The sequence below is a fragment of the Eptatretus burgeri genome, chromosome 10 (genome assembly GCF_056783735.1).
Source record: "Eptatretus burgeri isolate ZD-2024b chromosome 10, Ebu_testis_v1, whole genome shotgun sequence".
NCBI lineage: Eukaryota > Metazoa > Chordata > Myxini > Myxiniformes > Myxinidae > Eptatretus > Eptatretus burgeri.
In genome coordinates this window covers 58,779,433-58,800,034 of record NC_140970.1, presented here as the reverse complement: position 1 = coordinate 58,800,034, position 20,602 = coordinate 58,779,433, and the positions used below count along the sequence as shown (strand labels likewise).

Sequence of the window (20,602 nt, the reverse complement as noted above, 5' to 3'; positions counted from 1 at the left end):
CTCTCATACCTGACCTGATCAAAGCAGAACAATTCACACAGAAAAAGTATCAAGTGTTACTTTTAGAGATGTATCACACAGTATTAGACATCTGAATGCAGGACTGTAGTACACACAGGAAATGTTCTCTTTTTAAGTTTGGCATGACGAAGTGTGCCTGTGAATGTTCACTATTTCACAAACTATAGATGTACATGCACAGCGCGCTACAAACACATTTTACCATTTTGGAAGTTAAAGAGGTTATCAATGTCAAAATTAAGTCTTTCTTTAGCCCTGCACTGAAGCCAAATAGACTTATAATCTTCCTCCTGTTGTGTGGTCAATGTATCAAAGCAGAAAGCAGTTCTGAACGCATTACTGTAGTACACACAGAGTTAAGTCTAGTCTGGCACAATGACGACAGAATGAATGTTTACTACATGTGTATTTTACAAAGTATTTTTCTGCTATTTAAAGTGTAGATCTATGATTTATTTTAAATGTAGCATATTCCAGTGAAGAATAGATAAGGAAAGAGTCGGCTCTATCCTGTGGCAAACGGGACGGGAGCAGGGACCCATGGAAATTCCACGTACAGTGTTGTAAAAATGTGACTTCAGGACCTCAACTCTCTCCTCCTCCTCTCTCTCTCTCTCTCTCTCTCTCTCTCTCTCTCTCTCTCTCTCTCTCTCTCTCTGTCTCTCTCTCTCTCTCCCTCTCTCTCTCTCTCTCTCTCTCTCTCTCTCTCTCTCTCTCTCTCTCTCTCCTCTCTCCTCTCTCCTCTCTCCTCTCTCCTCTCTCCTCTCTCCTCTCTCCTCTCTCCTCTCTCCTCTCACCTCTCTCCTCTCTCCTCTCTCCTCTCTCCTCTCTCCTCTCTCCTCTCTCCTCTCTCCTCTCTCCTCTCTCCTCTCTCCTCTCTCCTCTCTCCTCTCTCCTCTCTCCTCTCTCCTCTCTCCTCTCTCCTCTCTCCTCTCTCCTCTCTCTCCTCTCTCCTCTCTCCTCTCTCCTCTCTCCTCTCTCCTCTCTCCTCTCTCCTCTCTCCTCTCTCCTCTCTCCTCTCCCCTCTCCCCTCTCCCCTCTCTCTCTCTCTCTCTCCCTCTCTCTCTCTCCCTCTCTCTCTCTCCCCTCTCTCTCTCTCCCTCTCTCTCTCTCCCCTCTCTCTCTCTCCCTCTCTCTCTCTCCCTCTCTCTCTCTCCCTCTCTCTCTCTCTCCCCTCTCTCTCTCTCCCTCTCTCTCTCTCCCCTCTCTCTCTCTCCCTCTCTCTCTCTCCCTCTCTCTCTCCCTCTCTCTCTCTATCCCCTCTCTCTCTCTCCCCTCTCTCTCTCCCTCTCTCTCTCTCCCTCTCTCTCTCTCCCTCTCTCTCTCTCCCCTCTCTCTCTCTCCTCTCTCTCTCTCTCTCTCTCTCTCTCCCCTCTCTCTCTCTCCCTCTCTCTCTCTCTCTCTCTCTCTCTCCCCTCTCTCTCTCTCCCTCTCTCTCTCTCCTCTCTCTCTCTCTCTCTCTCTCTCCCTCTCTCTCTCTCCCCTCTCTCTCTCTCCCCTCTCTCTCTCTCCCCTCTCTCTCTCTCCCCCTCTCTCTCTCTCCCTCTCTCTCCCCCCACCCTCTCTCGTGCCATCTCATTCTCCCCTCCTCTCTCTCCTTTCCTCCACCTCTCTCACCCCTCCTCCCCATTTCTATCACTCTGTCCCCTGTCCCTCCCTTCCTTTTGTCCCCCCTCCCTCCTCCTTAATTTATCCCACCCCATCCCCTCACTCTGTCCCCCTTCCTCCCCTTACTCTGTCTCCCATACCCCCTCCCCTTACTCTGTCCCCCCATACCGCCTCCCCTTACTCTGTCCCCCCATACCCCTCCCCTTACTCTGTCCCCCCATACCTCCCACTCAAACTGACCCCCTACCTCCCACTCACTCTGTCCCTCCTCCCTCCCCTTACTCTGTTCCCCTCCCTCCCCTTACTCTGTTCCCCTCCCTCCCCTTACACTGTCCCCCTCCCTCCCCTTACTCTGTCCCCCCTACCTCCCACTCACTCTGTTCCCCCTGCCTCTCCTCATTCTGTCCCTCTCCTCTCCTCCCCCCACTCCACCATCTCCCCTCTCCCTTTTCTCCCCTCTGAATTGCGCCTGACCCTGACCTGAAATGGCTCCTAAAATGCGTTTTGATTTTTAAAACATCAATATCTTTATGATTTTCTTCCCCTTTTTTTTGCAACCGAGTCTTAAACCATCTCAGCCACGATGATAAATTAAATTAGATATCGAATGAGAGTTAAGATAAAGTCGTAAGAGAGTCATAAAGCATGTGCCTTACAAAAGAGGTCAATATGAAACCTCAGCCCTATATATGAATAGAAATATGGCGGTGGTGGTATAGAAATTGTGGGTGGAGTGTGGAGTCAGGCGAAATGTTCAACCAATGGGCGAACTCGTACACACGGCTCCTTTTCTAGTAGAGACTAATGTGAAAATTTTAATAACATTTAATAATCCTCTTTTGATTTTTGCCTCATTTAAAATTATGAAAACAAACACCTTTCCTGAAAGGAAATAAATCCTTTAATAAATACAACACATCACACACCACCTAGTAGCAGAGCACTCTCTGTTTATACGAGTGATTTTACCAATGTGAAACAACCTTGTAAATACATGTAAAAAATACAAAATAATTTGTAATGTTAACATTGTGAAACCAGCTTTGGTGGTATAATGGATGGGGTGTCTGCTTTGAGTCTGGGAGATGGTCAGTGGTTTAAATCCTGGCTGAGTTGTACCAAGGACTTTAAAATTGTATGTGCTGCTTCCTTGCTTGACACTCAGCATTTAAAAAGGATGGAGCATGGACAAACAACCAAAGGTTGGTAATAAGAGTGCAGGTATTGATGGACCTAATGGTGTCCTCCTGTGTCAAAGTGTCTTGTAAGGGAACTCATCTTATAACCTTTACATTCATGATTGTGCAGAAGAAGAATTGCACATGAAATCCACCAATAAATTATATTTTCTCCTAACACCTGTCTGCACTAGAGAACTATTTATCTATGGATACTGTACTTTTGTAGTTGTGAAACTGATTTGCTCAATGCAGTGTATTCAGGCAGGTCTTCCACAAGGTGACGTGAGGACAAAGTCGCTGTCAAGGCATATCCCAATACAATAACTTGTGGCAGAGTCTGGAATAGCCAACCATCGAAGTGTTAGGATAGCCATCACTGAATTACTGTTACCGATCATGATATGGAGAAAAAGAAAGTCGATTGTAAGATTGGTGCTGCACATCCTCAAAGAGGTGCAGAAATTGAACGAGTTTGCTCTATGCATCTTTGGAATTTTCATTGGAAAGGTGACACTTTGTTGGAACGCATCATATTGCTGGAGGCAAAACATGGTGCCACAACTGCAAACTAGAAGTGAAGTCTCATTGAGCAGAAATGAAAGGGCTTGCTCTTTCACTTTCCATAAAAGTCAAGCATCAAAAGGGAGCACTGAGGTGCTTCACATGATCTTTTGCGATCATGTTGGAATTTCGCTAAACTGGACAATTACACAGGGTGTAATCGTGAATGGAGATTACTACCATATGATTGTGCATGATCATTTGAGTTGTGCATTGCAAAAATAACGTGCACAGCTATTCCGAACGACACCATCGTACTCCATGACAATGTTGCACCAACATGCAAAGTGCAATATCTGCATCCTGTTAGAGTCCTGAGAATGGAAAGTTTTGCTTCACCTACTAGTCCATAGGCCAGATTGACCCCCGTGCACCCCCCCCCCCCCAGGACAGTATGGGACCTGTTTTATTTTACTCCTTAGACCTTCCCATACGTGAAAAGTGGATGCCACCATCACAAAATTGGGATGGACTAACTGTATGACGTCACTTTCAAAATGGCCGCCAGCGAAATCACCGAAATTTCAATTTTGCGCATATCTCAGCTGCTATCATAGCTAAAGACAAAATCTTGGTGTCTACACCCATGTTTTTGAGGTCAAGGAATACAATGGTGTGCCTATAAAAATCCTTAGGTTATTGGATCATTTAAAATTCAATAAAGTGGACACAGAATCCAGCGGAAATCTCATTTTCGCGCAAATTTTCAAGTGAACTTGCTATACATGTTTCTGTTCATTGTTATGTTGTATTTATATTTCCAGTGTTGGGCCCATAGATAGTTTTAGTCATGTATGCCTGCCCTTTTGGTGATCAAATGTAGTTAGGTGTGAATAATAAATCTGACACATTACTCATTCAAGATGGCAATGCTGTGTTCCACACTATGACAGATATCCCAGGCAACTTTCAACTGATTTGCCATCAGATATTTGACAATATGCCCAAAACAGCCAACTTCATCTTTACTACAGATATGTATCAGGAGGGCTCCATCAAGAACATGGAATGACAGCAACGTGGGTCGGGTGAAAAGCTAATTATTGGAGGTCCACTAATGAATAAACCAGCAGATTGGAAGTGTTTCCTCATGAATGGCGAGAACAAGTCTCAGCTGGTGGATGTGATCAAGGATGTGTGGTCTTCAAATTCCTTTGCTCCTAAGCTTGTGCAGAGGAATGTTGTGTTCGTGGTGCAAGGCCACTGCTATGCGTTGAATAGTGATGATGGGCTAACAGTCACAAAGAGAGAGTTACCTGAGCTTTATTCAGCCCAAGAAGAAACAGACACCAGGATTGTTCTGTACTGTGCCTACGCCCAGGCACAAGGTTATGGCACAATATGTATCCAAAGCCCTGACAGTTATGTGTTCTTCATAATGCTACATTACACATCAACTTTTGAAATAACAATTATTTTTGACACTGGTTCAGGTAACAAGAGGAGACTCTTAAACATCTCTGATCTAGCCAGTCAATATGGTCAGAGAATGTGTACTGCACTGATGTCCCTCCATGCACTTACACACTGTGACACCACCAGTGCATACAAAGGGATTGGGAAAGTTCAACCCATCAAACATCTCCAGAAATCAGAAGCCTTCATAGATGCATTGTCCAAACTCGGAGACACATGGGAAGTTCCCACTACATTATTTGGAGAACTTGAACACTTCACCTGTGCCATTTATGGACGAGGGCGCTTCAAGTCTGTGGACACAGCTCGTAGAGCAATGTTGAGGGAGAAATCTGGAGGCACAGATGGTAATATCAACTTAAAGTGGAATATAGATATGAGTCAACTGCCACCTTGCCAGAAAGTGCTCCAAGAACATGTAAAACGTGCTAACTACCAGGTTGGTATCTGGAAAGTTGCAGATATGCCTCAACCAAGAGTGCCACGAGCAACAGATGGTCATGGATGGCTTCTTAGTGATGGTAACACTCAACCAATGTGGTTCCGAGGACCATTGATTCCCCCTGAGGTAGCGCTGGAAGATGACAAACTGCCCAGTGAGGATGATGATGATGACGATGATGATGCCACCTCATCCGATGACTCTGACCAAGATGGGGCATCTGACATGAACATGTCTGGTCGTGAGAGTGAAGAGGATTGAATACTGAAGAACAGTCATGATGTTGTGATGTGCTAGTACATGCATGTAAAATAATCCTTTGTGTGTGATGGCTGTTAATTTGTTTTACAATTAATTTATGTACCTCTAAAATTTGATTTATTTATTTCATGGTCTCTATGATGTGTAGTTTTTATTTTCAGGAGCTTGCATTCTATCTTCCCTGACAATCATTGTCAATGTTCTAATCAAGATAATTATTGTTATTATTTTACCTTTTTGTTTTGCTTTCAACAATGATATGATGAAGTAACATCAAGTTTTTTTTATTTGTTTATTGTTTTGCTTTCATTTGAAAAACAATAAAAGACCTTTCACATGTACAGGTGATTCTGTTTTATGTTGAATTCCATAACATATTGAATGCTACATAGACTCTTTCAGTGCAATACCGCAATTGTGTCAGTCATATAAAAGTCCATTGGATATGATAAACATGTGCATGAGATCCATACAAATCAAAAAAAGCTAATATCCCATGCACATGGTTAATCATAGACGTGAAAATTTGTTCGAAAATGAGATTTCCACTGGATTCCGTGTCCACTTTATTGAATTTTAAATGATCCAATAACCTAAGGATTTTATGGGCACACCATTGTATTCCTTGACCTCAAAAATATGGGTGTAGACACCAAGATTTTGTCTTTAGCTATGATAGCAGCTGAGATATGCGCAAAATTGAAATTTCGGTGATTTTGCTGGCGGCCATTTTGAAAGTGACGTCATACAGGTAGTCCATCGCAATTTCGTGATGGTGGCATCCACTTTTCATGAATGGGAAGGTTGAAGGAGTAAAATAAAACAGGTCTCATACTGTCCTGGGGGGGGGTACACGGGGGGGGGTCAATCTGGCCCATGGACTATACCATATTCCCTAGAATTGATAGTTTATGCAACTTCCACTTATTCCCCAAAATGAAAAAGGAGCAAGACCGAAGAAATTTCCAATCAATTCCAAATGCGTTAAGAAAACTTTGGAAGGAAGATTATGGTCCAAGTGTTGGTTGATCATGAGAGAAGATGCCTTGAAGAGGATGTGGATTACGCATAACAATGTTCTCGGAATAAAGTTTTGTGTATGTGTGTGTTTTGTCGAAGCCCTATTTTTACATATTTGCAAAATATATATATATGTATATTCTGTTGGTTAACAGCTGCTATAAGCACATACTTTTACAAATACAGTAAGTCCTCGCTTAACATTGTCCCAGTTAACATTGTTTCGTTATTAAGTCGCTGATATATGAGAGACCATACTCATTTAAAGTCATTCACCGTTCTATTATGAAACCGTTTTATCTCTGATCTAGCACCAAACTCATGGTTTTAATGAAGCAACAGCTTAAATCATACCGTAAATACTGGTGTATAAGCACACCCAGAGTACATGCAGTAATAGGCCTTATATACACCGAGTTGTGCATCGATAACATCGGTGGTTGTGTCACCCTCTCCGATCTCAGGTGTTTGACAAGTACGGTAGTGATCCACCTGACGAGCTGTCACCTGTTTATATGTTAAACTGATGGAAATATCCTCAAGTACATTGATAACATCAGTGGGTCCTGGGCTGAGGTTGATCAGGTGTGCATGAACGGTGTGTGGAGGAAGTTGTGGCCTTGACATGTCATTGACTTGAAAGGATTTGAATATGTTGTCCTCGGCTTGGCCACTAAGCGGGTTTTGATGAGGTGGAAGAAGCCGACGTTACACAACTTCTGCAATCACACAGAGAAGAGCTAACCAATGAAGATCTGAAGCAACTAGAGATGATGATATCCAATTGATTTGTTTAAAAAAAAAATTAAACTTATACTCCATATGTAAATAGTGATACATTTTTCCCTGGAACCAAACCCCCTTTATTTACATCAATTCTTATGGGGAAATTGGATTCATTCAAAGTCGTTTCAGTTAAAGTCACACTTTTCAAGAACGTAACTATAACATTAATCAAGGACTGACTATCCATCATTTTTTTTTAATTTGTGACGTAATGTTGAAGTAGCAATATGTATCATAAGCCATATAAACCAGTTTTCTCCATCAAAATCCATCAACCTCTTGAATCCCGATGTGGAAGATTTTGATTATCCCATGTCGAGCATCACATTTAAAAGAAATATTTATCCTTGGCAATTCTGAAAGTGCCAAGCCTTCAGAATAATCAGGTTCATTTGAGGATATGCACTCAATCTGATGACTTGTGAAGTTTTACGTGTATAGTTCTCCGAGAAAAACGTATAACAAAATATAGCATAATAACAATAATAATACTTGTAATAATAATAATGATAAAAAATTAAGAATACGAATAATCATAAATATTATCATAAAAACCCCAGCAAGAATAAGTGCCTTTCATTGATACATATTTGGAAGTCTAATGATAATCTATACTATAAAAGTGAATTTCGAAATTTATTACTCGCAAAAATCAAATATTTTTCAAGAATATTGGTTGGTTTAGTGTGTTATTCTGTCTGTCTGTCTGTCTCTTTATTTGTCTGTATGTTTATTGCCTGCAGGTCACGATTTTAAACCAATCTTCATGAAACTTCACCACATGATAGAGTTCATCATAAAGAAGAAGCCTATTGTTTTTGAGGTCAAAAAGTCAACATAGGCCAAAGGTCAACAACTTTGTCAAATTTCTAAAATCCTCAATTTTCATCCGATTGACGAGAAATTTGAACAGAATTTGCATATCAGGTTACTGAATTCAACCACCAGTTATTTTTGAGGTCAAATTTGTTTTTATGGATTTTGCAAGTATCGTGCTCTGCATGACGTCTTTTTCTTATTTGTTTATTTGTATATTTATTTGCTTGTTTATATATGCTTCAAAAACTAAAAAACTGCTGAACCAAATCCAACCAAATTTTGCATGTTGCCTAAGCGTACCCCGTGTATGGTTTCTGTCTGGGTAGCATATCTGGGGGAGGGGATTCAAGTGGGGGGGGGAAGACCCCAATTCTCTCTATGTAAATGTGTCATATTGTCCCTGGTGGTCGCTGGTATTACAAATTATCTTCGTCTTATATATTGAAAGTTTAAACAATTTGACGGTGATGTTGACATCTCAGCGAGAAAACAGTTTTTCAAAATGTTTCATTTCACTCATTTTAAGCAGAGTTTAAAACCAAAGAAGCCAACACTGACTTTCACAGCAAAGCGGAAGGGATTTTTGCTCACGCCATATACAGATATAAGTCGCAGGGATGGTTATGAAGGCAATGTTTGCTATATCAATTTCAAAAGTAATTCAAAGGTCGGATATATGCCGATTAATGATGTGTTATTACTTTAAACAGCACATATGCAGATAAGTAATGTAACAAATCATTTTGACTGATGAAAAACCGATAAAGAAAGTTTAAAAAACTTAACAACATGCATTACAGTGATGATGAAATCTGAGTGAGAATAATTCAAAATGTTCCATTTCACTCAATATAAATGGAGGTTAAAACCAAAGCAAACAAAATGAGCTTCACCGTGAAGAGGAAGAGGATTTTTTTTTTATTGGCAGAAATAAACAGCAAGGATGGTTAATGAAGAGGGTCGCAGAATGGCTGAGAAGTATGCACACTTCTGTCATCTCTGTGATTCACATGCAGGTGAGGCATCAGTGTGTGTGCTTCATCTGTTGTAAATGCTAAGCATCAAGCAAGGAAGCAGTGTGTACCATTTAAAATGTCTTTGGGATGACTTGGCTGGGATTCACACCAACCTACCTGACTCAGAGCATACGTTCAGACTATTAGTTCACCGAAGCCTTGGGAACATTCATTTCTGCATTTTTAGGATGGCCGAGACCTAGAGGCTGGAGGTATGCATATTCACCTCTAAGCTCTCTAGCCTGGGTTTGAATCTCGACTCAGCTATAAACTGTCATCTCAGTATTTCATGGGCAGGGTGATTCAACAATGTGTGTGCCATCCCTCGGATAGACATTAAACTGGGAGGCCCATCTGTTGGCGTTAGTGGCAGTTAAATATCCCATGGTGTCCTTCACAAAGAGGAGGAAAGCTTTTTCCAGCACCCTGGCCAAATTACAAACTCCTGCCATAATCTTAGTTGAACCTCAGGCCTGGCCAGCCGGTTCATGAAAGACTTCAGCCAAACTTACCCCCTGGCCAACCCCACAGCAACGTGAGAATAATTGTGCCGTTAGGAAGAAGAAGAAGAAGAAGAAGCAGAAGAAGAAGTTGGCTGACGAAGGTGATGTCAGCTGACTTCCAAGCAGAACGAAGATGTTCTCGGACAAATGATAGGGTGAATAGAGCAGAATGTTTGTGAAGTACATGTTGTCTCTCGGTTCCATCTGTCAGTGAGGTCACAGGTAAACGTGCCGAGTGTCATATGATGTTTTTTCAAGTTATATATGCAGGTTGGTCATGCTTGTGAAACAAAAGACATAACTGATAAATACGAGGGGGCTCATCGTGAAATACACACTCCTCGGAAAAGCCCCAGGCCCATAGTTCTATGAAAGTAGCTTCATCGAAGGGGTTAATAATATACACTGGGTGGTTTGCCATTTCCTTTGACAGTAGTCAGGACAGGAATTTGCAGTCTGTACATGGTAATGGCATACGATGGCCTACCTCTTCATGGGGGTGCAGGTCGAATTGTAACTGAAGGTGGGGGTTAGGGGGGCTGGGGTATGAAGGATGACGCACAATTTGGTCATCAGGTGAAGTTGTTTGTGGGGGCCTGAGAGAGGACTCAAGCTTGCCATACTTGTGCACATAATATGTGTATGTATCTCGAAACGCTTAACCCTCCATTGCAGCCTCAATAATCTGAGTAGCTGAAGCCGTGAGCACGCTCACAAATACCACAACTTTAAACGTTTTATTGATTTGTCCATTCTGGTAAAATATATACATTGTTGTTGTTTCATTCATCGTATAACTTGCATGAAATGAACATGTTTGTGAGCCCCACAAGTCCTGAACCTCCTTCAAACCAACAAACAAATAAATAAATAACCTTTGTTTCGTGACTTGAAATTAATAAGAAATCGCATCCTCGGTCTGAATGTGTCTCATGTCTACTTGTCCACAGCTGGGGCGCTCCTGAGGTGAATCGGCAGACAGGATGCACCGCCATCGCCGGTGCGACCCCAACCCAACACCAGACCCCGACAGTGATGGTCACTTTCGAGGAGCCAAGAGAAGCCCCAGAAAGGAGATCATCAGCTGCCCTCCTTGCAGCTGGAGTCGTGCGAACGGGCGTCGTGGCTCGGAAAAGAAGACGAAGTGAGCGCCTGCAAGATGGTCCCTCAGGCCCCTCAGCTAAAGAGAACCTGTCCTCGTCAAGCTCATTGTCCACTTCGTATCCATCCATGGCCATCGTGTCATCCAGCGAACATGGGTCACAGCCGATGATCCCCGATACCACACCACTGGTAAGTTTTAAAATCTCACCCAAAAGCCTTTTCAAGGACATTTTCTACATTACTAATGTGTGAAGGATGAATAGGAATTCACTTTCATTTTGTTTTTGATGTGATGCCTTTGAGGTGGATAGGACATTGTGGACCCATTGATGGGTGGCCCTTGGCTACATTGTCCAGATTCAATGATACAATTGACTTTTTTTTAATTTTCTTTTTGGAGCCACCTGAAATCAGTCTTCTATACTATGACACCACGAACGATTGAAGATGTGAAGAATGAAATCATAAACTAATGTGCTAAAATCGATGTCAATGTCAACAAACGTTCAAAAAAAACCTTCATAGAATAATTGATATACAGTATGTGTATGCATGTCAAGGGGCTCGCAATTTGAACAATTATTATAATTAAATTATAAAATAAATATCCCTGTGATTCTGGACTTTTGAAACACCCTGCAATGAAAAAAATCAAGTTTATAAAAAATTGTACAATTGAAGAACTCCCCCCCCCCACCCAAGTACAATTTCATTTTGGACGAAAAAGGAACCAAGTTATGAAGGAAAACTGAATGCTACATAGGTGCTGTGAGCACTATTTTTACCAACAGTAAGTACACACACACACACATCGTACCTCCTGGCTGTAAAGGTGAGCATCAGCTGCGGGTTTTGTCTCTCACAGTAAAACTGCATAATCCGCAAAGAACAACCATCCGTCTGCCACCGAGACAATTGTTCCCGCAAATACAAACCGATCAACCAGAAGGCATGCGATGTAATCGACGGGTAAATCCAAAGGTGTGGAGTGTGACGAGCACTCTCCCGATCTCCATTGGTATGGATCCGTTTGACGTTTAACTGATGTTGACCATGTAATCTTTGTCTGTTTGATAGTCACCGGGCTAAGGCCTCTGGATTGGAAGTGACGCTTTAGTGTAGGACTATGTCCAGTGGAGATCAGGGGAGTGCTCGTCACACTCCACATGTTTTTGATGTGGATATATATATATATATATATATATATATATATATATATATATATATATATATATATATATATATATATATAGTTTGTTTGTTATGATAAGATGGTTCACCTACCAGAGAACGGTTCAGTTGTCTAGTCTTCGTTTGAGTCCCGACCTGACTCGAAGCTGCCGGATTGGTTTATCACAGTTAGGGTAGTTGTATCACAAAGTGCACCATCCCTCAGATGGATGTTCAGCCAGGTTCCATCTACTAGCATTAATTGGTGGGCGTTAACAATCCCACAGTGGGTATCCTGAAGAGTTGGTGAATTATTACTGGAACCCATGAACGAATTAAAGAGAATGATGCTGTCTTGAGAAACAAGAGTCTATAAGTGGCAAATTTGATTGGTTGTGATGAAATAAAATGTCGTAATATTTTGTCCAAGTACTGCTCAACAGAAGGGTTTTGAAAGTGCCAAGCAGGTGATTTATGTTCCACATTGTTCAAGAATATTCAGTAATTCAATTGAAATAAAATAAAGATTTTACAGGTCGTAGAAAAAACAAAATTCCAGAAGTTTACCAATGCTGATGCAGCTTTTATACACCACCTTATTTTAAAACATGTTATGTTAGTTATTCGTGCCTGTTGTTTGTGTCCTTTATGATGTCCTACACCGCTGAGGTTGTTTGCATTGATCAAATACTCCCGAAGAGTACTTGACTGAATCAGGAATTGATTTTGTAATAAATTTTTTCGTTGCCCGATTTGAACGAAACTTGATACTGCACACCGCAGGTGTGTTCACCTGCGGTGTGTAGGTGACTACGGTGGCCCTAAAATTATTGCGCTATCCTGTACCGTTTTGGCTGCATTTCGGCAACATACATATATATATATATATATATATATATATATATATATATATATATATATATATATATATATATATATATATATATATATACATACATACAAGATGAGAGTTTTAGTAATATATAGATAGGCGAAGCCGACAAATGAACAAAACACGGTGGGTTGGGGGTTATAAAGGTTCTTCTTCTTTATTTTTGTCAGACGGACGGATGGAGGGACATACCAAATTTTGATGCAGCTTCACAGCTTAAAAAATTGTCTCACTCCTCTCTGCGCATCATTGCGTGATCGGGACAAATTCAAAGCCAAAGTACAGTACTGCTAAACTGCAGATTTGTTTTCCGATCCATGTTCAAACTATAACATTCAATTGAAACTAAATTGTTCCTCAATCATAAACTGATACTTACAGACCAGAAGGCATGCGATGACAGACAGACAGACAGAAATGAACCAATTGCTTAATCCTGCTTTTCACTTCACGTGCATGGGTATTATGTATTCAATATTCATGCTACCTTGAGTCGAACATCAGGCCAGGCCAACCGGTTCGTGGAAGACTTGGGCCATATATGTCCCTGGTAATTGGGAGTGGGAGCAATTGTGGCCCTGGGTGGGAGCAATTGTGGCCATTACAGTAGTATTAGATGTATATTTGCTTTTCAATGACTTTTTTGAAAGTGAAATAAGAATATCTCAAAGGTGGAACCTTTATTTGGGGTAAATCACTGAAGAGTTAAATTTGTGTTCTTCTTCAAAATCGCTTTATATGGTGTGAACCAAACTGGTACTGAGCTGTTGCTCTGCTCTGTCCACAACACTCCTCGACGACAGACTATCACAAATCATCTCTCTCCACTCTCCATCCACCTTCATGTTTTGGACATTCCTCTTCACACAATCTTCCCATCTCAACCAGTCTACTCCTGTTTTTACTGCGTCACTCTTTCAACACATCTGGGGTGTGTTGAGTTACGGTACCAAGCAGCTCGCTAGTGCTGGCCAAGCTAGCCATTCCTTATCAATTTCAAATGGAGTGCTTGCATGAGTACATACGCTACTTGGTGAGCACTCTCCAAGAAACTTGGTAATTGAACACACCCCTGCTCTCTTTGGAAGTCCATCTCCCTCCATCAGCACCAGGTACCCTGCCCACTTCAGCTGACTTCTTACCAATCTTCCCTTTAAGTTCATCTGCACACCCATCTCATCCCTCTGCTCATCCATCCTCCTTCTATCCACTCTCTTCACTCCCACAATCCTTCTGACCCAGTTGTTCTCACAGATCTGCAACCTCTGTTGTTGCTGCTCTGTCTGTGCTACCATCTCCAGATCACCAAGGTATGCTGGAATTACACCCAACCTCAAGACTTTCCCTTTCAACTTCCTCTATCTTCCTGTCTGTTATCAAACACTTCACTTTCCTACATGCATTCACACCCACATTGTATCCTTCTCCATACCTCTGTCTCCATACTACCATCGCGGACACCATTTCACCTTTGTTCACGAATCACTTTCCTTTCCTTATCTCCTTTCCCTCAAACCTGATGTTGAGTTTCTCTCTCTCTCTCTCTCTCTCTCTCTCTCTCTCTCTCTCTCTCTCTCTCTCTCTCTTTCTCTCTCTCTCTCTCTCTCTCTCTCTCTCTCTCTGCTATCTGACCCACATCACCTCCATCTTCTCCAGGCTCATCTTCAGTCCATACTTCTCAAATGCCTCCTTCCATGCCTCCAGCGCTTCTTGAATCTCTGCTCTCTATCCACGACTATTGCCAGATTGTCTTCATACAGTAGCTTCCTGAGGATGCCTTTCATGCTGACATTCCTGGTGACCGTTTCTATCACCATAATGAACATTGATGTGCTGAGTGCGCTTCCTAGCCTCAAACCAATGTTATTGCACAACACCTCTGACATTCTGAGCCCATCCAAAACTCTTCCCTTTGTTCCTTCGTACACACCTTCCACCATGATAACTTTTCCTTACAGCACTCCCATCCATCTCAGCATCACCATCACCATATCTCTTGGGACTGTGTCATAAGCCTTCCCAAGATCCACAAATCCTAGTGCCATTCCTCCTTGCATCTCCACCCTCTTCTCAACCAACTTGCTCATTGGAAACATCCCATCTGTTGCCCATGAACCACTGATGTTCTTTGCCTATCTTCTGCTCAACACTTTTCCATATCCTCCCATTCGGAATCCTCTCTATGAGCTTCATCACGTGACTGAGAAGCGGGATGCTTCAGTACTTCCCCAGATCTTGTACATCTCCTTTCCTTTTCAGTCGGTAAAAATTATACAACGGTAGTTGATAGTGTGTGGATTGAGTCAATTCTGATGGAGATATTAAATAAGATTTATATGATGGAATGTTTAATTTATGCACATGTTATAGAAAGCTTAATGGCATCTATTTATCTACTAACTGTAGATTTGATCGGTTTTCAAATGCAAATTCAATGTGTTTGTTGAATCATCAAGAATAGAAGATAAATGAACGACCAACCTCTGAAAATAACGGTTCTCCAAGTTCCTCCTTGCCAGGGCCTGTTCAGCAGGGGGCAGAAAAGTCAAAAAACATTCACATTCCTGATAAATAACTAGATTATCATCAGTGAAAGCTGACAACTGAAATATGGGTGAGTGCTTTTCTATTTCATTACCTTCACCGCCAAAGGTGGATGGAGGTTATGTTTTCACCCATGTCTGTCTGTTTTTCTGTGAGCAAGATATCACAAAAAGTTGTGCATGGGTTCAGCCAAAGTTTAGTGGACAGGTTGGGTGTGTGACAAGGATGAATTGATTCGATTTTGGTGAAGATCCAGATCCGGACATGAGAATTTTTTTAAAGCGATTCTTCACCAATGAGTGATAAGAAATAGGCAAATATTGTGCTATATATTGGAAAAACAATATATAGCACAATATCTCAAAAAGTTATGGACGGATTCAGACAAAACTTAGTGGGCAGGTTGAGAGTGCCATGAGGAAGAAGTGATTCAATTTTGGTGAAGATACAAATCCGGATACGAGAATTTTTGAAGTGATTCTTCACCATTGAGAGATGGGGCTAAAAATGAAATATAGTTTGGTATTTAACCTCCGCCATCGAAGATGGACAGAGGTTACTGTTTTCACCCCTCTCTGTTTGTTTGTTTGTTTGTTTGTGAACAGTATTACGGAAAAAACTCCTGGACGGATTTCGACGAAACTCGGTGGGGGGATTTGGTATGGTCCAAGGGTCATGCCATTAGATTTTGGACTTGGTCCAAAGTCCAATATGGCCGCTATGGTGGCCATTTTGAAAAAATATTTGAATTTTTGTTTTTGCATTTATACATGTTTTAAGTGATTTCCAACCAAAAATAAATAAATTTGTTAGAGAAAAAAAACAACAAATTTTGCAACTTTTTTTTCAAAAAAAAAATTAGATTTTATTTTTTTGGCATGTCTACATGCGCGTCGATCTAGTTTAGTTTATTCAATCGTGGTTCAGTAGAGTCTGATCCGTTTTGACCTACAATGAATAGGATATCAGGTTCACTTAAGTGACCCAGTAGTATTGGCGGCGGAGGTTTTGCACTCTACCGAGTGCTCCCCCTCTAGTTCAAAATGTTATTGACGAGTTATGACAAAATTAGGTGGATTAGTTGGTAAGGTGACAAGAACAAGCTGATCCGAATTTCGTTCAAGTCCAAATCCAGATGCGGCCAATCATTGGAATACAAAACGTAAACTGTTCAGCCTGGTGGAGGTATGTGCTGTCCCGAATTCCGTTCTGCTTCATTATGTAATCATCTTTCAAGGACTGAGATTTAACTAAAGTTTTTTTTTTTAAGACCACAAGGAAAAACTATAACTGCACTCAGTCGAGCGAGTACATCCACCAGGCAGAATAATTTACATTTTATATCCCATTGATAGGCCGGATCTGTAACCGTACCTGAACCAAAATCGAATTGCTTGTTCTTGTCACCGACCAAACTCATCCACCTAGTTTTGTCATAATCCGTCCTCAACATCTTTAAATATCATACTATACTGTATATTGTCTTTCACCCTGTCTCTCAAAGGTGAGGAATCACTTCAATAATTCCCGTCTCCGGATCTTCACCAAAACCAAATCAATTCTTCCTTGTCGCACATCCAACCTGTTCACCAAGTTTTATCCGAATCCGTCCATAAGTTTTTGAGATGTCGTGCGTTTTATTGTTTTTTGCCCTATCTCTCAATGGTGAAGAATTACTGAAAAAAATCTCGGATCCGGATCCAGATATTCACCAAAGTTCAATCAATTTGCCCTTGTCACACACCCAACCTGTGCACCAAATTTTGTCCGAATCCATTCATAACTCTTTGAGATATCCTGCTCACAGACATACAGACAGATAGATAGACAGACAGACTAACAGGGGTGAAAACATAACCTCTGTCCTCCTTCGGTGGCAGAGGTAAAAAAAAAAAAAAACACATCGTTACAGCTCTTAGATGACTTAGTCCATTGATCTTGACAATGCATTCTGGGATCCTTTTCATATTGATATTCCATGGACTAGATTTATATTCCAAGAGGTAGGCACATTTGCCTCAAAGCTGTCTCGCCTGGGTTTGAATCCCGACAAAGCTATAAACTGTCATTCCAGTGTTTCACAGGCAGGACGAGGCATCAATGTGTGGACATTAAACTGGGTGTCCCATCTGCAAACATTAGTTGGTGGATGTTAAAAATCGCAGTGTTTCTCGAAGAGTAGGTGAGCTATCACCAGCACCCGAAACAAATTGCACATTCCTTCCCTAACCTACAGGGGGCACTGCATCAGCAGCACAGCCAGCACTCCCAGCAATGATGCAACCAGTAGCCGCAGGCTGCTTACAAAAGGAATGAATTAAGAACTTAAAGGGTCCATTGATCTGTGAGGCAACAACTCTGCAACACCATTGGTCACACCGCACCGATCAGCTTGTCTCAGTGTCAGTTTGGTGTTTAACATATATATATATATATATATATATATATATATATATATATATATATATATATATATATATATATATATATATATATATATATATATATATATATATATATATATATATATATATATAACATAGAACAACTTTTGAAAATGTCAACAGTTGTGGAAATATGTAAAATGCCATTATAATGTAGTGATATATTCTTCTTTAGTAATCCCTGAAAACACACCTTTGCTTTGAAAAATCAAATTATGTAATCAAGTGAAATTGAAAACTCAAACGTGTAAATGATGCAATAGTCAAAAGAATTGCGCATAAAAGGAATAGAGGAGGTTCTCACAGCAGCTGCCTGGGAAGAATGTACGGGTGTGGGATGGAAAGCAGGATCGGTGGCTCCATGCTATACACAATGAGTACTTTTTAGCACAGGGGCATTGAATTTGGGTCGGTCTAAGTTGTGAATCAGACCTGTTCACATGAGCCAGGCCTGACTTCAGCCCTGTGGAATTTGGCTGCCTCAAAGGGCCGTTCCCCAGGCGTTGAACACATTGGGCTGTGTTTTGGGCGACACCGAGAGCCCCATCAAGCATCATTTGCTTTGGGTGCTTTTGGAGTCCCCTACACAGTGTATTTACATCTCTCTTGACGTGCTCACATTTGGCTGTGCCACTGCTTGGGTTTTCAGAAAGTGGCACCAGGTTAAAATTCCAACAAAAATTGGCCTCGATACTTGACTTTCTTTGATTTGTATAATTTGATGATACAATAAGGTTCTCTTCTCGGTTCAAATTTTGTATGCAGCCTGTGGCTGCTGGTTGCATCATTGCTGGGAGTGCTGGCTGTGCTGCTGATGCAGTGCCCCATGGAGGTTGTAGCAGGAATTAATCATTTGTTCAGGGTGCCGGTGATAGCTCGATGACTTTTTGTGAAGGACACCGTGGGATCTTTAACGTCGACCAACGATTGCTGGCAGACGGGTCGGAAGTTGTTCATCCGTGGGACGGCTCCCCTTGTCTGCGAGATGCCGGGATGACAGTTCATCATTGGGTCGATATTCAAACCTGGGCTAGACGGCTCAGAGGTGAGTGTGTATACCTCTGGGTCATCCTTGAAAAGAAAGGTACTTTACTGACTGTCGAGCTTGATTGAGTTCTTCTTTTTCTCACCTTACATGTAGCCACAGATATATAATTTGCTTTCAATCAATATATGCTTTGCACTCACAAACTTCAACTTATCTTTACTGAGGGGCCACCCATTTGTTATGTATGATTGGAAGTGTGGGTGAATACTTGAGAAAATCTGAAATGAGAAATGAAAGACAATGGTGGAAGGATGGGAGAGAAAGCAATATTTGGGATTGGAGAAGAGATGTGAGACAAGGTAAAGGAGGGTTGGAAAGGGTAGGAGTAAGGAGAGAAAAGGAAAAAGGGCATTCTGTATATATATATATATATATATATATATATATATATATATATATATATATATATATATATATATATATATATCACATTCACATAGGGATTAGAGTGGAAGGGGGTCAAAATTCAGTGATTTTTGCTTTCATTATCAGCAGTGTACATAAAAAGAAACAGAACAGAAGAAAAGGGAATGAAATTTTTTGACTTGTAAAAATCGACACTCATAAATGGCAAAAGCACCTTATATTTTGAACATAACATCATGATGAAGTCAGTACTCCATATACCTTTAACTTTAAGTCCACATGTAGACGTACTTAGGCAATGGGAAGCACAGGGTGCTAATGCAATGCTTCTTCACATCCTGTGTGCTGGGGAATGATTCATTTGAGTTTGCAGTCCAACAACAAATACTCGAGGGAAACGGCACAACCAGTGCCCACATAGGCAAGCAGGACAACAACGTTTCAAATGATTCTTGTTGTTGTTGTTGTTGTTGCCTGATACTCCTCGACAGAGCGAAGCGAGGGTGCCCACAAGTGATTACCTTTTATGTGGCTGAGAAGCACAACACCGACAGGTTGCCACTCTGTCTTACTTGTTCTCTATCTTTGCTCTTTTCTTCTTCAGGTTCTTTCTGATGACTGCAATGCAGTATTTGGTTTTCCATTTGATTGGAGCGCTTTAGGTTAGGAGAGGAATGAAGAATTCGGCCAATAATTTGACACACAGTGAGGTATCTTTGATTTACACCAACCAATGCCAGCAGATGGCACACCTGCTTCAACATCCCTTGAAAGGATGCCATCATCTTAAAACAACGGATAAGCTTTTCGAGTCGGGCCAGGAATTGAACCTCGATTAAAAAGCTGAAAGGTGAGTGTACACTACCTCTGAGATATCCTGACAGGACTACAATATAATCTGTGTGTGAATCGGGCAAAGGACTTTCACATGCCAACCATTGGTATAACATTCATTGATACCTAAACTAACTGTACGCAGGTGATTTGATTCATTATAAATATAAACCTGCACCCACAAAGGACCTGGAGGACAGATGCTAAAGAAACCAATCGACCTTGGAGCTAAATTGAACTACACAGATGGCGTTTTGTGTATTTTTGCATTCGGATGACTATCTTGTTTTTCTATAAGCAGCTGCAGAGAGTGCCATGGGCCTTTTTATTTTCCCACGTGTGCGAAGTGAAAAGCAGGGCTAAGCGATTGGTTCACTTTGTCTGTCTATCTACAGATGTCAGTCGATGATCGAGGAACTACTTAATTTCAATTTAATGTTATATTTGGAATAGTGGAGAACATGAATCGGAACATGAATCGGACACGAACCTGCAGTTTAGCATTACTTTGGCTCTGAATTTGACAAATTGTACGGAATCTTGTCCCGAGTGCGCATCACACAGAG

At 41.3% G+C, this 20,602-nt stretch overlaps 2 protein-coding genes across 5 annotated transcripts in view; both read left to right on the top strand.

Moving 5' to 3' along the window:
• The window catches only part of LOC147018659 (rho GTPase-activating protein 7-like), a 315,962-nt gene that overhangs the window by 82,316 nt on the left and 213,044 nt on the right, over positions 1-20,602 (top strand). For all 4 annotated transcript variants that reach the window (XM_085898557.1, XM_085898556.1, XM_085898559.1 and 1 more), the window contains one exon: positions 10,585-10,927. In XM_085898557.1, the coding sequence (XP_085754683.1) occupies positions 10,585-10,927 (343 nt within the window). The remainder of the gene's footprint in view (positions 1-10,584; positions 10,928-20,602) is intronic.
• On the top strand, positions 3,788-5,645 carry LOC147018661 (uncharacterized). Its single transcript, XM_085900042.1, has one exon. It carries the CDS (start codon positions 4,429-4,431, stop codon positions 5,488-5,490), a length of 1,062 nt encoding a protein of 353 aa, XP_085756168.1. The 5' UTR covers positions 3,788-4,428; the 3' UTR covers positions 5,491-5,645.

Bases quoted from the DNA above. Each gene is read 5' to 3' on its own strand.
- LOC147018661 (XM_085900042.1), top strand. From the start codon at position 4,429: ATGAATAAACCAGCAGATTGGAAGTGTTTCCTCATGAATGGCGAGAAC.